At 47.7% G+C, this 17320-nt stretch overlaps 1 protein-coding gene across 10 annotated transcripts in view; it reads left to right on the top strand.

Moving 5' to 3' along the window:
- Otof (otoferlin) overlaps window positions 1–17320 on the top strand; it is a 230539-nt gene that overhangs the window by 176774 nt on the left and 36445 nt on the right. For 9 of the 10 annotated variants that reach the window (XM_008835010.2, XM_008835006.2, XM_029564462.1 and 6 more), the window contains 3 exons: window positions 12375–12448; window positions 13596–13722; window positions 14144–14198. In XM_008835010.2, coding sequence (XP_008833232.1) covers window positions 12375–12448; window positions 13596–13722; window positions 14144–14198 — 256 coding nt within the window. Of the gene's footprint in view, window positions 1–4081; window positions 4127–12374; window positions 12449–13595; window positions 13723–14143; window positions 14199–17320 lie in introns of all 10 variants that reach the window. The other variant, XM_029564463.1, reaches the window with a different exon arrangement.

Genomic DNA, 17320 nt, shown 5'->3' with positions numbered 1-17320 from the left:
GGAGTTATTCATTGTAGGGAAAGGAGCCCTGATCCAAATCAGGAGAGCTAGCTCCATTAAGTCCCACTCAGAATCTGCTTTCTTCAGCTGGGTGACTGACTGGTCACCATCCCTCTCTGGGTCAGTACCAGGACTGAGTTCAGCGAGTGGCTCCAGGATGCTCAGAGACCTCCGTGGGAAACAAGTTCCTCAGGAGCTCCTGGTGGCTGAAGGGCTTCCTTCTGCAAAGTGGCAGGAGAGCAGCAATACCCAGTCAGTGAAGTGTGGGGTGGATGGGATAAAGTGAAAGAGATAAAGCAAGATGAGGAGTGAACCTCGGGAAGGTGGAGCTAAGAGAGCTCCTCCCACCCTCCCCGCACAGCAGCCTGGCTCTCCCTTCTCTCCCCACCTCTGTGAGTCTCTCCCAAGGCAGGAGCTGGAGCAGGAGAAAGGGTTTCATTTCAGCGACTAGATAAATTGGGCAAGAACGATAGTGGCAACCAAAGATCCTAGCTTCTGGGTAGGTGTTGCCATCCTGGTTAAAGCAGCATGTAAGGGCACACGGCTTCCCCGGCTGCCATTTGGGGCTGCCAACCTAGGCCTGAAATCACCTTGTATGTCACCAACTCCTCCTCACCTCCAGACCTAGCCTTTGCATCCAGCAGGACCCCTAACCTCCCACCCAGCTACTGCCCCTTAACCCTAGGCTCCCATGGTTCAGTCTCTCCTGGGCTCTGGTATATTGAATGTTATCTGAGCTTCTCTGTCCCTCTCTGCTTCTTTGTCTCTGCCTTCAACTGGGGACCTTTGATCCCTGACCACTCTTTACAAAATTCCCCCAGAAGGCAAAATACTGGCAACAGACAGTACAGTGAAGATTCTGGGGCTCAAATGCCAGCCCTGCTGTTTGGAGCCACACCTCCCCATCTGTAAGATGGTTCACTCAGACCCACAGTAGTATTAGGATTAGTGATGCCCATAGTGCCTGGCAGGTGATAGATGCTCAGTCACCATTTATGTTCTTCCTCTCAGACTCCATGTTACCTTGACCCCAACTGTTTTTTTCCCTGCTCACTACCTGACCTGGTCAAGCATTGTTATCAAGGTGTCTCTCAGGTCTGGAACCCCACCCTATACAAAGGGCTTTTCCAATGTTGCCCACAGGAAGTTCAGCTATCCTGGGCAAAGACAAAAATCAATCTCTCTCTCTCTCTCTCTCTCTCTCTCATGTTTGCATCTGTTTGCATATATACACATTTTGTGTGATGCCAGGGAGCTATGTACCCCACTGGAGCCTGTCCTGCTGACACTATCCTAGGAACCACATCTTAGAAAGGACAGAAAATGATCCTCAAACCTTATAGCTAAATGATACAGCCTTGAACATTTCCCCAAGAATGTTTGTATTCTGAGACTCCCTCCCCATCTCATCTTCTCTATTTTGTTTAGGCCTAAAACTTCCATGGCCCTCACTTCCTTCTGCTACCTAGTCCCCTCTCTGATTTCCCTGATAACGTCTGGGTGTCTGCTAGGTCACTTTTTGCTGAGTCTCATTTAGGGGATGGTTGTGACAGGGGCTATTCTTCTTGTTCTCCCTATGGACATTCTTCCACTCCAGTAGAGACCTGTGGAAGCCAGGTAGCCCCTTCCTGTATCTGGGGCAGAGGGCATCTGGCTACAGGTGCGTGTCAGGGGCTCTGAGAAAGAGGTACACATGTGCACTAAGGGGTGTGCATAAGTGTGTGTATACATGTTGCAGTACAGGCTGCCCCATCCTCAGGTGCTACTTCATTGGTTCCCATGGTCCCCAGGGAGCTAGAAAATCCTTCCCAACCTCCCTTCGCTAGGTTGAGATCCATAGTCACAATGGCTGCCAAGGAGCCAGAGGAGCCAGGGTCATGGCTATGCTGGGATTTGGGAGTAAAGCAGATCTCAGTATACCTCTCCAACTCAGCCACTCCACCTGAGGTTGGGATTCCCACCCCTCAGCCCAAGTCTGAATAACCCAAGTGAGGCCTAGTGCTAAGAAGAACCTGGTCCCAGCGGGCCTTCCTGCTCCCAGGGGCCACCATATTGTTCCTCCTCTGGCTTTGATCAGTTCTGGGAGTGATAAGATGGGAGCTGAGCTAAAGAAGAGAAGGAATTCAATGAGGCGGAGAGTTGCCTCACAGAGAGAACATTGGCTGAGGAGTAGTACTTACACAGCCAGGAGGAGGCACCAAAGCACAAGGGGAGCACTAGGCAGAAACCCAGGCTCATCCAGGCCTCCAGGAGGTCTGTGGCAATGCAGACAGAAGGTGAGATCCTTGCTTGCCAGCTGAGTGACCAAGAACAGCCTGAGCTTCCACAACCGCCGTTAAAAAGCAGATGAAGATGTCCACTTCTTGGGATGACAGATTCATTATAGCAGGGCCTGCTAAAGGCCTATGCCTAGGGCCTGGCAGCCTTGTTGCTAAGGGTGAGGGCAGCAGTAACAGTGAATGCAGTAAAATCACAAGTACATTCTTTCTTCATAGAAGGAGATAATCTTTTCCCTTCTCAGTTTCCACTTTGAGAATGTGGGCTTGTGTGCATTCTTTTTGATGGCCCAGGAATCTGGAGTATGTGAGGAGGGGACAGATCAGAAGTCTCCCTTCTTCCAAGTGGACCTAACACTTCTTACATCAGAGCAAAGCCCAAAGGGAGAGAGAGAAGCCACCCCAGTTATTGTTCAGAATACCAGTTCTACACTCCAGCTGACATTTGCTCAACCCCAGGCAATGCACCTCTCTTTCATAGTCCATTGCAAGGTTACAAAGCTCTTTAATAAACGAAAGCAGAGGGGCTGGAGAGATGGTTCAGTGGCTAAGAACACAGGCTGCTCTTGCAGAGGACCAGGGTTCTATTCCCAGCACCCACATGGCAGCTAACAACCATTTGTAAATGCAGTTCCAGGGGAACCTGGCGCTCTCTTCTGACCTCCGTGGGCATTGAACAACATGAGTACACTTACATTTATGCTGGCATAACACTCATACACATGAAAAATAAAAGCAGAAACAAAGCCCTTCCCTCAGAACCTGCATTGACCATTCAGGTTAAAAAAAGCATCTCTCCTTGGATAAATATGAGGGTGGGGACCAAAAATCTCCCATTGAGCCTCAGTTCCCTGATAACATACTGGAGCCCCCTGCTCCGTTGGAGCAAGCCCCAGCAGCCCTCAGGGACCCTAAGACCAACTGGGCCAGGTTAGGGCAGAGAGGCTAAGGGGGTCTCCCCTTCTTTGACAGAGCTTCCCTCTGCTTAACGGTCCCGGCTGATCTGAGCAGCCAGCATAATGTTGGCCTCTTTGCATTACAAACTGACTCACTTACCTAATATTACAGCCAAAGCTGGACTTCAGCTGTGGCTGTGTGCAGATTTGAGCTGTCAGGGTGTGTCCTCACGTCTACCTGGGCAAGATCTGAGTCAGAACAGTGTGTAAGCAGAGGGAAAAAAATAAAAATAAAAATGGTTGTTCGGTTTCTTTTCTTCATTCTCAATGACACAGCACTGGAGAGGATTTGAGAACATTCAAGAACATTCCAGTTGTTGGAAGCCTCTCTAAAGAAAGATGAAAGTATGGTTCTCTTGCTCTGAGGCCTAGAATGATGGCTTGCTCACTGCATACCCCTACCCTCCCACCCCCCCACCTCCATGTTTCTTCTCAGTGGCTGAATGCCGCCCTGCCTGGTAACATTCTGGTCTCCTCCCCACCCAAGAGGTAGCACTCCCTCTCTCCCCTGCCCACTATTTCCCTGGAGGCCCCCTCAGCCAAGGCACTACATACCCCTTAGGAGGAACCAAGGGAGAAGATGTGGGAGCAGACCCTGGGAAACCTACAACCCATTTTCTGGAACCTACCAGACCTCTCTGTCTGGGATAGAAGAGATTGCCTTTGCCTGAGGCCATGGCACCCCTACTCAGAAGACTGAGGTTTGAGGAGTAAGGGCTCTGTGGGACAGGGAGGCCCCTAGGGTGGAGTGTGGGGTCAGCAGGGCCAAGGGCTAAGGTTGTCAGCGTCTCTGTCCACACCCTCTCACACTCACATCCCCTTGTCTCCTCATTTCTTCCCCCTACTCAGCAAAGGCAGAGAGAAGACCAAGGGAGGCAGAGATGGCGAGCACAAGTAGGTGTCCCAGGCCAGGGCAGAGCCGGTGGTGCACAGGGCTACTGAGGGAGGGGTGGGCTGTCCGAGAGAGCTAGGAGGGGCTGTCCTGGTGGAGCAGGTGACGTGAAGGGTATGGGAGGCCTTTCCTTCAGACTATGGGGGAGGGATTGGGAGAGGGTGAGGAGGGGTAGGGAGGTGGCCTTACCGTCTGGGTTCTTGAGGATGACCCTCCCTCCTTTCAGTGTCTTGTTCCTCCTCCACTATACTGAATAGCTCCCCTTACCTTAGGCATCCCTGAGGAGAGAAGGTGTGGCTAAGGGGCAGGGATCACAAGAAGCCAGGGGCCAGCCTCCAGTCAAAACAAGATTGGCCACTTCAACATGGAACCCTTACAGTCCCATCTCTGGGCACTGTCTCAGAGAACTGAGGAGAGATAACCACTCTCTTGTGACCCTCACCATCTCCATTCTCCCAAAAGGCTTCCTAGGGTAGGGAAGCATTGAGGCTGAGTGAAGAGAGAAGAAGGGGACTTCTGATGGGCAGGCTGGTCACAAGGGGCTAGTAAGACTGGTAACCTAAGGTTGTGATGGGCTTGTCACTCTAGAGCCACAGTCATCTGGAGACTCTAGTGTCACAGGAATTATTGTGGTTCAGGCAGTCGGGTCTGCTCATAGTACAGGGAGCCTCTGGCCAACCACCCTTTATAGATACCAAGTCTCAGCTCTGGGCAGAGCTGGGACAAAAACACATGGTGTCTAACTTCCTACCCATAATGGACCCAGGAAATTGAAAGCACCTAACTAGCACTCTAAAGCCAATTAATTCTTTAAACACAACGAGAGCTGAAAAGCTGGCAATAGTCCATATTTTCCACATATGGAAATTGAAACCCAGAGATAACATGAGATTTGTTCAAAACTGAATTCCCGCTACTTTAAAAATTAGTTTGTAATTCTGTCTATAGTAGTCTAAACTGATCATCAGCACTAGGCCTGGGTGGTGGGGGGACAAGGCTCCATATGTTAAGATCCTGGGCATCTTACAGCCTCATCCATTGCTTTACTCAAAGCACACTGAGTTCTAATCATGCTTGTTATACACAAGTCCTAACCATGACCACACAGTGATAGAAGTAACCCACCATATGGAGAGAGCTCCACTCAGAGAGAGACCTGAAAGAGGAAGGAGTTTGCCAGCATCTGAGTCAGGCTAGCAGCATCAGGCAAAGTGTGGGACAAAGCTGGGAGAGAGCCCAGGAGCTGAATCGTGGGGTGAGTGGAAGATGAGGGGGCTACAGAACTGGGGGTTCCCCTAGGGAAAGAGCTCAAGGATCTAGGTTTCTCTGTGGCCACCAAGCTGGCCCCAAGCTCTCCATCTGAGACCATGCTCAAAGTTCAGCCCCCTGAGTCTGTCAGACTGGCCTGATCTCTGTGACAGTAGCCAGAAGTGCCACATAGTGCAGGCACATGGCAGGCCCACAGCACACACTGCTTCCCTGGCCCTTCTCCATCTTATTTCTTGCCATCTCCTAATACCGATGAAATTAAGTAAACTAGCATGTATTATTATTTTAATGTGTAGGGGAATAAGAAATGGAATCTCTAAGAAGTGATTAAGCAAATTGAAACTCTTCAGCCTGAGAAAAGAAAACCATGGGAAGAGCTTGCAGTCTCTGACAATTGTGCTGCCAAGCTGATTGCTTTCTACCTCCCCTGAGGGATGATCAGTGAAAACAAATGTAAGATGCAGTAGAGAAGACGTAAGATTTGACCCAGGAGAGAAGTCCCTGGGAGTATGTGGGACTCTAAGATAGGTTGCCATGGGGAAATGGGAAATCTGTTTCCACAATGCTGTCTGCTTGAGCTTTGCAAAAGATGGGACCACCAGAAAGAACCCAGGAATCAGCTTTCCAGATACTCCTAAGGCCTGGATGAGCTCTTAGGGATCTCCCATGCCCCCTGGTACAACAGAGATATGTGCACAAAAAAGGCCATTTGGAGACATGGTGGTCCCCAGTCAATCTGGGCCAGGGAAGCAACTCAGTAGTAGAGCCCTTGCCTAGTATGTGTCCTGGACTTGATCCCTAGCACCACAAAAATGCATGTATACATACACACATACATTATATACATAAACATTTTAAAAGTCAATTCAGGAAGCTATTCAAAACTAACTAAAATTCAACACATTTTCAAAGACATCAAAAATTTCAAAATTACCTATAGTTGCAAGGCATGATTATACCTGCCTATAATTTCAGCATTCAGAGTGGAGGCAGGAAGATCAAGAGTCTCAGGCCATCCCTCAGCTTTATATTGAGTTTAGAGTCCAGCCTGATCTAACTGGGACCCTGTTTTAAAATTTTTTAAAGATAATAATAAAAGGAGGGGGCAGTGAGATGGCTCCGTGGGTAAGAGTGCTTGAGTCAAGCCTGACGACCTGAATTGGATCCCCAGAACCCACATGGTAGAAGGAGAGAACTGACTCCTGCAAGTTGTCCTCTGACCTCCATACACATAATGTGGAACGCCTACCCAGACAATACACACACACACACACACACACACACACACACACACACACGGGTGTGGGGGTTGCTAATACAAAAAAAAGAACTGAAGGGAAGAAAAGAAAAAAGAAACCACCTGTACTTGGGGCATGTAAAATAAAAGAAATAAGCCCATCCAGAAGCACTTGGAAATGTACCCTCAAGTTTTTAAAATCAGGCTGTTAAAGATATGCAAAGAAATTATTGTAGACCCTAGATATATCCTGATAGTCTGATTACTTGAGGCCTAGTGGAGGCTGGGCTGTGAGGGGCACAATCTGCAGTTCATTTGTAGCTACACCCTTCTAAGTTACAGCTTCCAGAATAATAGAGTGAATCAATGCAGCACTCAGGCCACTGGATTTCCCTTGGTGAATGTTCCCAAGTCGTAATGAATACACAGCTTCCCCTCAAACCCTGTGTTTACCACACAGTCATAGTGGCAGACTTCTAAATGGAGCCATGGAACAAGCAAAAGAATTGTCAGATCCATAGATGAAGGGATTACCAGGAACACGCTGATTTTAAAATGTTTTCTCTAGAGAACTACCAGTCTACATGCATCATTCTGACCATGGTGAATCCAGACACAGGCAGCAAATGTGATTCTAAATCTTCAGGGGGTCCCAAGAAACCACCTCCCCTACGCTTCTAATTCTCAAGCTATTTGTTTGTCTTTGTTTTATATATGTGTGTGTTTGTGTTGTGGGTTTTTTGTTTTATTGTTTGCTTGTTTTTAAGACTAGTTCTCATGTAACCCAGGCTAAAACTCACTGTGTAGCCAAAGCTGGTCTTGAACTCCTGATCCTCTTGCCTCCACCTCTGAGTGCTAGGATTACAGGTGTGTACCACCAGGCCCAGCATAATTCTCAAGCTCACTGTGCCCATGAAGGTGTATCTTCATAGTGCTGACTATTGGCTTGTTTTCTTCACTGGATTCTCACTACATCCTAGCTTCTATGGTTATAGAAATCAGTTAGCTGAAATACAGAATTATAAATCTTAAAATAGTAACTTAAACTACTAATTAATTTTTTATAATCTAAGTATTCAATATGTTAATAATTTTTAAAATGTAAATTAAATTTATTTTTAAAATCACCCCAAAGGTGATTTTTGTCAGGAGAAGACTGTGCACTGCTTTCCGGGGACTAGAAGTAGAGAGGGCTTTTTCTTTTTGATTGTGAGCTGAGCCTTTAACAGCTGCACCATCTCTCCAGTCCTGAAAGTGATTTTTCTATAGTGAACTCCTGATGTGTCATGAATCAGAAAATCAGAAAGGGCAATACTAACAATGGCATCCTGCTCTGATGTCCACAGTGCCGACCAACCAAAGAGCAGTGTAGAAACCAACAGAGCACAACATCTGTAGCAAGAACTGTGGAAAATGGGCTGGAGAGAGGGCTCAGTGGTTAAGGGCACTCACTGCTCTTCCAGAGGACCCAGCTTCAGTTCCTAGCACCCACATAGTAGCTGATAACCATATATAACTCCAGTTCCAGCAGATCCCACACCCTCTTCTGGCCTCTACAGGTCTTGTACACACATGGCATGCCTAAATACATGCAGGCAAAACACTCATTCACAGAAAATAAAAATATAATCTTTAAAAAAAAGGTGGGTTTTTTTGTGGGTTTTTTGTTTTGTTTTGTTTTGTTTTTTGTCTTTTTGAGACAGGGTCTCCTTGTAGCCCCAGCTGTCCTGGAACTCACTATGTAGACCAGGCTGGCCTCAAACTCAGAAAAATCCGCCTGCGTCTGCCTCCCGAGTGCTGGGATTAAAGGCGTTCATCACCACACCCGGCATTAAAAAAAAAAAAAAAAAATTTAAAGGAAAAAAAAAAAGAACTTTGGATGATGTCCATTCTCTCATCAAGATGTCCATTTTCTTATCAAGAGACAAGCACATCATATTGAAATATTCTCAGGCACACAGGAGTACTGCCAATGAGCCTGTTTGTTTCTGGTTGTCAAACAATGCAGGCAGAAGGGTTTTCCCCTTTAATGGTTTCAGGGTACAGTAGAAATGATTGGATTTAAATATAGTCATTTAAAAGTCTCAAGTTTTACTTCCTAAAGAATAAAGTGGCATTCAAATGCAAGAGCCATAAGGGTACCCCAGGACCTATGTAAGGTATGTGGGGAGAGCACCAGGGAGTGTCTGCATCCAGTTACCTAGTAATCCCTCTGGATCTCAGGCAGCAGGGCCAGATCCCAGCCCAGAATGCAGAGCAGCTGGCTTCTCCAGATAGGGCCTCTTCTGCTCCACACAGCATTTGGATTTGCTGTCTTAGAACCCTTACCCCAGGGATGGGAAGATTCCAACTAGAGCAGGCTGCCATGGGCATGGCATCATGTAGGTCACACATGGAGCTCTCCAGGGGAGTCCTGGTTAATTTAGGAGCAAGGTAGTAGAACAGCAGGCTGGGCAGCAAGGAACCTAAAGGCTGAGACAGGATGGCACAGCTAAGGAAATGTTGAGTAGAGTGAGTGCCCACAAGTACTAGGATTGCTGCAGAGGTCCAAGTACAGCTGGAACCCTGCCTCACCAGTTGGAGAGAAAGCCCCCAGCATGCTTCAGGCTAAGCTGGGCAGGATGATCCCTTTCCCACTACCATACAACCACTTCTAATGAGCTTACTGATCTGCTCAGCTGTGTGCCACCAGCAATTTAACATTTACTTCAGTCTCTTTCCACATGTGTGGATGCTTGGGTCATTTTTGAATGAATACCTTCTCCGTGGGGCTCTGCCTAATGACATGCCAATCTGCAAATGATGCTGGCATGTGAGCCATAGCCACACCCGCAATTGCCCAGCAACCTTTTTGCTAAAGTTCATTTTGGTCATGCTGAATTCATGTTCAGAGTAGTCAATGCAATGAGAGCATGGAGATAATGCAGCCAGGACCTAATAAAAATACTGCAGGCCTAAGGGACATGCTCTTCAGGCTTTGACCCCGATTGTACCACTTACTGTGGGATCCTAAGATGATTTTCTCCTCTCTGAACTTTACTTTTCACTGGTTGAATAAAAAGAGGCATATGTACATCCCTCAGAATTACTGGTGAGTTAAATGAGTAAACATCTGGAAAGGCCACTGGCCCACAATTGTTGCTCAGGAGTTGTGTCTCTTTGGGGCCATACAGAAAGACGTGTGTGTGTGTGTGTGTGTGTGTGTGTGTGTGTGTGTGTGTGTGTATTATATATATATATAAAATTCATAGATGATAGATGGATGATAGAAGATAGATGATAGACATATATACAAAGGCAAACAGACACATAAAAAGATAAACAGGTAGATGATAGATAGATAGATAGATAGATAGATAGATAGATAGATAGATAGATAGATAAACAGATAGGGAAAAACCTACCTCCCTTTAATGTAATCCTGTGGTACAGCCCTGCCTACTATGCAAAGTTCTGGGTTCAATTCCCAGCAGTGAGTTATGGTGGTATATTCCTCTAATCCCAGCATTGAGAGGCTGAGGCAGGAGGATCAGGAGTTCAAGACCAGCCTGGATTATATGACAAGTTTGAGGCCAGCCTGAGCTACATGAGATCCTGTCTCAAAAAAAAAAAAAAATGGGGCTCTGCAGATAAAAACACCTACCACCAAAGCTACAACCTCAGTTCAATCCCCAGGATCCACAGGGTAGAAGAAGAAAACCAACCCCCAAAAGTTGTCTGCTGACTTCCACACGTGTGCCCTAGAATGTGTGTGCCCCCACACACATACACAAACTCTAAATAGATAAATATAATTAAAATTTTTAAATGTCTTTAATAAAATAAAAATAAGTAAATAAATTTTTTGAGGTCCCAGCGAGCCTATACTTCAGCAAATACTTCTTGGAATCCTGGCATCTATTTTGTGCTTAGAGTCAACTGTTAAAACCACAGAAATGAAATTGCCAGTTGAACGGTCAGGGAACTGTTTAGTGGATAGAGCACTTGCTGTGCAAGCATAAATACCATGTGGGCATAGGGGCCACCTGTAAATCCAGCACTCGAGAGGAAGAGACGGGCTGTCCCTGCTTCAAGCCGGTTAGTTAGACTAGACAAGCCATCCAGCTTTGGGTTCAGTGAGAGAGACCCTGCCTCAGTAAATAAGGTGTCAAGACACCCAACATCAACCGCTGGCCTCCAAATGCACACACACACACACACACACACACACACACACACACACCTACACACCCATGCAAATACCACCACACATGCAGACAGAAAAAGAGAGATTGAAAGTTGAGAAAATATAAAGAATACCAAAGATACTTGAGTCAAACAATAATTCCAAAGACATCACCTTTCCTTTTGTAAACCCCCTCCTTCCCCCTTTTCCTACTTGTACACCCACAATACTGAGAAAACAGCAAAACAGCGTTGCCCAGCCTTTTTTCACCAATTTTAAGGAAATCAATGAATATTCAGTAAGTTGACATCACACCAAAGGAGTGGTCCCTGACCACCCATCACCACGATAACTGACATTCCTTGCCCTGTATCTGAATAGTAAAGTCCTGGGTTTCAGTGAGGGCCTGGTTTGGGGAATGAGATTGGCCCCTTTCCAAATTCCGGGTAGAAGCGTTGAAGGTTTCTAGACATCTCTACAGGCAGAGAGGTCTTCTCTAACTTCACATTATACAGCATGCAGAACAGGGATCTAGGAGTCTTAGATGCCAGCCTCAAGCCTCTATAGGGAGATGCAGACTCAAAGTCAGTGGGCCTGTTGGAAGCAGGTTAGGGATGGGCCTGCACCTACCTCCAGGGGACCCTGCAGCATGGCAGCCACACCCAGGAGGAGGAGAATGGGAAGCGGAGTCAGGTATCCCTCTTATGCAATATGGATGGGGTAATGGAATACTGCACCTTACCCCCCACCAATCCTACTCCCGGTCTCTCCTGGCTCTGGGGACCTCAGGCTCAGCTGCAGGGACATCACAGAAGGGCTGTGAGGGTTCCTGCCCCCTTCCCTCAGCCCCACTACTGCAAGACCCTTTGCCTGGGCACAAAGACATTACCAAGCCAGAGGAAGAGGTAGGAGTATGGGGTCTGCCACAAGTTCTAGGGGACTGGGGAAAGGGGAAGTGGTAATAGGAAAGGACAGGCAGAGGGACAAAGGCTAGAATAAGATATAGGTGGGGAAAGGCTCATTTCGATTTCACTGTGCTGCCCACAGCACAGAGAGGTCGGAGAGAGGCAGGCCAGGCTCTGTGCACCAGGACCATCTGAGACCTGAACACCTGGCTTCCCGGGCCAGCCTCCTCCTCAGCCTCAGTCTCTAACCCTTCAGAGTCCCAGAGACTGCGCTTCTGTTCTGATGTTGTCTCCCGGCATCTGACTTCCAGTTAGCTAGTAGGGGTGCAGCGATGGAAGGATAAGCTTGGAGACTGCAGAGTTCAGCACTCTGCGAAGACTGGACTGAGATCAGGCTGGAAAGCCCAAGACCCAGCCACGCTCCAGACCCCTCCTGGGCTAGCTAGGACTCCCATCTGCTCCTCTGTAAGGTGAAGGCAGAAGTACCCTATATCCCTCAAGTCCCTAATTTCAGGAAGTTACACCCTCCAGTATATCTTGGGAACAATCCATGAGGGACCAGGGCCTCCATCTCCCTTTCTCTGTATTTTCCGGGGATTGGCTCTTGTGTACATGTGTGTTTTCCTCCATGCCTCTATCTCCCTCCACCTCACTCTGGCTACACACCATTACAGAGCCGGAAGGAGCGTGTTCTCTGCCATGAAGCTCAGCAAGACCAGGACCCACAAAGAGGAGCCCCAAAGACAAGGTAGGCCACATGGCCCTGCCCACTGCTCAGACATCCCTTTCAGCCATTTCTTTGAACTGTACCCATCATTCAACCCCACCTGGAACTGGTCTCAACCAGCCCTTCTTCTCCACCCCACACTGGTCAACAAGAGCCACCTAGACAGAGCTTGGACTGCCATTGGCTGACCTAGGAGGCAGACCCCATCAAAAATGCAGCCAGAAGAGGCCCACTAGGATCCAGAACCTTTGCAGAGTGGACAATCCATTCCCCCACATTGCTTATTTAACATTATACACACCCCAAGATTTTTAATTAGAAGAGAGACTAGACTAGCAAGAAAGTAGGCTGTGGTTGATCTCTGCCAGCAGGCCACCTCTCTGTAAAAAGGCCACTGGGCCTGAGGAGCTAGAGTGGCCAGTGGTGCTTGGTGGAGGCTGGAAAAGGGATCTAACCTCTATTTAAGAGGAGACAAGAAAGCAGGTGAAAGGAAAGAAAGACACTTGTGGTGGAGAAGGGAGCTGTGTGCAGGCCAACTGCTGCCATGGGTCTCCCCCATGTGGTCCTCTGGCCCCAGAACTCTCTCTCCCTGCCCCTTTCCTATGCTGATTCCAGCCGTGCCCTTCTTAGATAGAGTATGGCTACTTGAATGAGACCCAAATTCCCCATCTCTCTATCGCCTTTCCAGAACATTTCTTCACCTCATTGGAGTCACACACAGGAGTGCAGGCCTAAATCCCCCATTCCATCGGTGACTTCCATCTGTATGACAGTAATGACCATTTTGACAGGTCTTAGCTATAAGGACTAAGATATATTGCCTGGCACTGTGTCCTGAACCTAGAAGCCACTTAATTAAAAGTAGCCATTGTCATTTGATATATGTAGTAAGCAAGGGCTAGCTCCTACCTTCTTCCACAAAGGATATTCAATACTTCATAAAATAGAGTTAAATAAAAGAATTGTATCAGCTAAGATTTGAAGAAACAAGACCAGACATACTGTCAACCAAAATATTTTAAAACCAACATTAGAGAACACAGTAGATATGTGGATGGCAGCATTCAAAGCAGGTGCCACCAAGTGAACCTTGAATTTGACTCTCACTTTCTGGGAGACAGTCCTACCCCTGTGTCCACTCACCTTCCCTTCTCCTCCCCTGCCCCAGATGAACCGGCAGTGCTGGAGATGGAGGACCTGGACCCCCTGGCCATTCGGCTCAGGGATGGACTGGATCCCGACTCCATGTCTCTAGCCTCAATCACTGCTCTCACCAGCAATGTCTCCAATAAGCGGTGAGTGGGCTGGGACCCTGCAGCTCATCGGGCAGGGCCAACTTGCCAGGTTCTGGATTTGGGAGTATAGGAATCAGGGCCCATGGGAAGCTTCCTCCTAATCCTGCCCCTTTCTTGTTGTCCTTGACTGTCCCCTTGCACAGGCAGACTGCAGTAGGTCACTGAGCCCCTGTGGATGGAGGGAAACAGCACTGCCCAGCCCACAAGTGACTGTTCACCTGAAGTCTGTCTCCCTGTACTTCTGTCTCTGTTTAGTTCTCTCTGTTGGTGCCACCAACAGCTAATCCCCCATTCTGTTGGCAGTCCTTGATTCTGCCACTCTGCTCTTCCTGCATGTTCTCACCATGGCCACAGCCCTGGTAGAACCCTCCCTGCAAGCAAGTCCCTCACGCCAACTCTGACAGTGCATTCTCCTCCTCAGATCTAAGCCAGACATTAAGATGGAGCCGAGTGCTGGGAGGCCCATGGATTATCAGGTAGGTGGGCACCTGGAGGCCCCAGTCTTACAGACTCTACTGGAATGTGGAGACCCAGACAGGTATCCATTATAGACTCCGGGATCTAAATTGGGGAGCCAAAGAAAACCACAAGAGGAGTATAAATTCTCAAAGTGAGCTTCTGTCTGGGAGGCATTCTTAGAAGGATCAAAGTAGAGAAATGCAGACTCCAAAAGGAATTTGAGATCCCTTTTTATACTGCTCAAAGCTCCTTGAAGATTTTGTGTCCAGTGTTAAACATCATAAAGTAAGAGGGGCCTGGAAAAAAACAAAAGAGGACCACATGCTGTGCGTCCAAACTAAAGAAAAAAAGGATCTGACCAGTGGGGTTGTGACTATAGGCACAGTATAGGACAGGGGCTGAACATCACTAGTGGCTGCTGGCATAGGGCCACAGTGGCCTCAGCTTTGCAGGGCCAGACCCTCATTCTTGGCTGTTCTCCCAGAATTGACCAGAAGCCTGAGATACAGAGTTACACTAACATGATTCACAATAGACAGATGTACAAGCCAGAAGCACCTAGCCATTACTTATAAAGTTAAAAACAGGATGAGAGAAGCCATCTCTCAAGATAGGCCCAGGGACCACCCACCCCATGGCTCCCAACCCTCCTCTGAGGAGTTAACAGGGCCCATCCATTGGTCAAGAGACTGTTATACATTCCTAACACTGAGAGAGCATGCTTGCTGATGGGAGTCTTCACCCCATCTGCCTGTATTGCACTCCTGCCTGGAGATGCTTTACCTGGGTACCAGCACCAAGCCCCAAAATCAGAGTGAGTCCCTCTCCCAGAGTAGAGCTTTGTTTTTGATGCCCATTTCCCAGGACCCATGCACAGTACCTCTTCTGCATGGGCAACCCCACCCTTAACTTCCTAGGTACCGACTGATATGAAGGGCTAGATGACACCCTTGGTATGAATAATCTGTCTGGTCACATTTTCCCAAGAATTTGCTTTGTCTCTCTTAACACTTCTTTCAGGTGGTTTCCATCCACTCTGTAACCATCTTCCCTGATGTTTGGAAAAATAGCCCCACGTAATGTCAGATGGTGACACCCTTGTCTTAGATGTCTAACTTCTAGCCTTTGAGCCCCTTAGAGATTTGGAAATGTCACCCCAGCCTCTCTACTAAAACACACACACACACACACACACACACACACACACACACACACACACACCCTGGAACTTTTAAGATCTCCCAGGAGACTGGGCCTGGGAGATCACCTGAGACCAGGAAAATTCCATAGACCCAACTCAGATACTATGCCACTGGCCTGTGCCACAGAAACACATAAAAAAATGGAGGCTTTGTTAATGCAATTTATTTTATAAATATTTATTACATATCAGGCACTGTGCTAAGAACTAAATATGTGTTTCCATCTAAGATGATGTACTTCTTACAACCACCCAAATATAATTGTTACATTTTCACAAGTATTGCATTTTATAGTAAGAACTGAAACCAAAGAAGTGAGGGAGCCTGCCCCGGGTCACAGGTGAATCAAGGCTGGAGCCAAGATTGGTTGGTCCCTGCTTCACTTGAACTCAGTGCTTCCTTTCAACCTCCTTCCTGCTAGGGACTTTTATTTCCCAAACCAGATATTTTTCCCTCCAGAATCTTTTTAAACTTCTGAATTGAACCACAGTTATCACATTTCACCTGGCAGCACAGTGGCTCCTGACAGATCCACTCAGTCCTCCTGCATGTGTTTATTCACTTTGCAAAAGAGCTGGAAAGATTAAAATGCTAAATATTTTTACTTCCAATAAAGGCAACATACAAACCAATGGGGACTTCTCTCCATAGGAGAATTTGGCTTTGATGAATCAGAAGGACCTCAAAAAGCAGACACTGCTGGTGAAAAGAGAGGGGGACCTAGCAGAACTCAGATCCAGGTGGAATCCCGAGGGTCACAACCATCCCAGAGGTTGGATACCAGTGGGAGGAGAGCTGGAGGGAAAAGAGAGCATGATGTACCTATACTCTGTGGACAATTTAGAATGGATGTAACATATAAACTCATTCCCAATTATTAGTCTCTCAGAGGGGACAAGCCACTGTCACCTCCCTGGGAATGGGCACTTTGACCACCAAAGTGAGCAATGTTCTCCACTAGTCAGAGATACTCTTGTGGAGTCACGAATCTTGAGTCTTCCCCATCTTCTCTTCCTGAAACCAGGGCTTAACCACCTCCAAACAGCTCTCCAGTTTCCACCTCCACTTCATTTCCTGGGCCAGCCCCGAAGCTGCAGCCTCAGCTGTGTTACCACAAGCACCCCCATCTTCCTGCCCCCCAACCCCAGCCATCTTCATAGTCCTCCTCCACTCCATCTTCCATCACTGCTGGAGCAATCTGCAAATCTGGTCAGGTCACATCTGTGACTCCTAGAGATGAGAGGAGATAAAGAATGCTGTGGAGCAATGGTATTGGGGGTCCCACCACCTCTCCCCTCTAGCTCCCAGCAGATGCTCTTGATGCATGAACAAATTACCCTGAAACAGGCCACAAGGAACTGTTATTCTTGGGGTTCCTCCAGGATAGAGGAACGCATTTGCCACTCAGAACTCTTTCTAGCAATGGTCTTTCATGGGGCCACTTCAGGATTCTGGTCCTTACCTCAGCAGGACCAATGTATCAACTGGTCACATGGTCCCACTTGAGCTTCTTTACTCTCTGGACTTTCACTCTGGAAAAAATGAATATGAAACCATAGCTCCTTTGCTTTCTTGTACTGGTGTTTCTGTTTCCTTAACATTCGGATGACTGGAGGGATGACCCATCCCCTCCTGCCAAGGTAGAGGATAACCAAGTTCTTTATTCATTTGAAGTGTTATATTCCTCCCTGAACACAGCTGAGGCAGGGGCTGGGGGGCTATGGAAATACCTCCTCCACACACACACCCATCTCTCCCCCCATCTCTTCATGCCTCTGCCCTCCTCCTCGCTCTCCCCTCACTTCTGTCAGTTTCTGACCCTGGCCACTAGTGCTGGCTATGCGTCACAGAGGAAGATGCAAACCTGAACTATGGAACAGACTATGGAACAGAGGGGTCAAAAGGTGGAAGGCATGCATAAAAACCAACCACCATTT

This window comes from Nannospalax galili, unplaced genomic scaffold (genome assembly GCF_000622305.1).
Source record: "Nannospalax galili isolate Female #2095 unplaced genomic scaffold, S.galili_v1.0 scaffold517, whole genome shotgun sequence".
Lineage (NCBI taxonomy): Eukaryota > Metazoa > Chordata > Mammalia > Rodentia > Spalacidae > Nannospalax > Nannospalax galili.
This window is presented reverse-complemented; position numbering and strand designations above follow the sequence as displayed.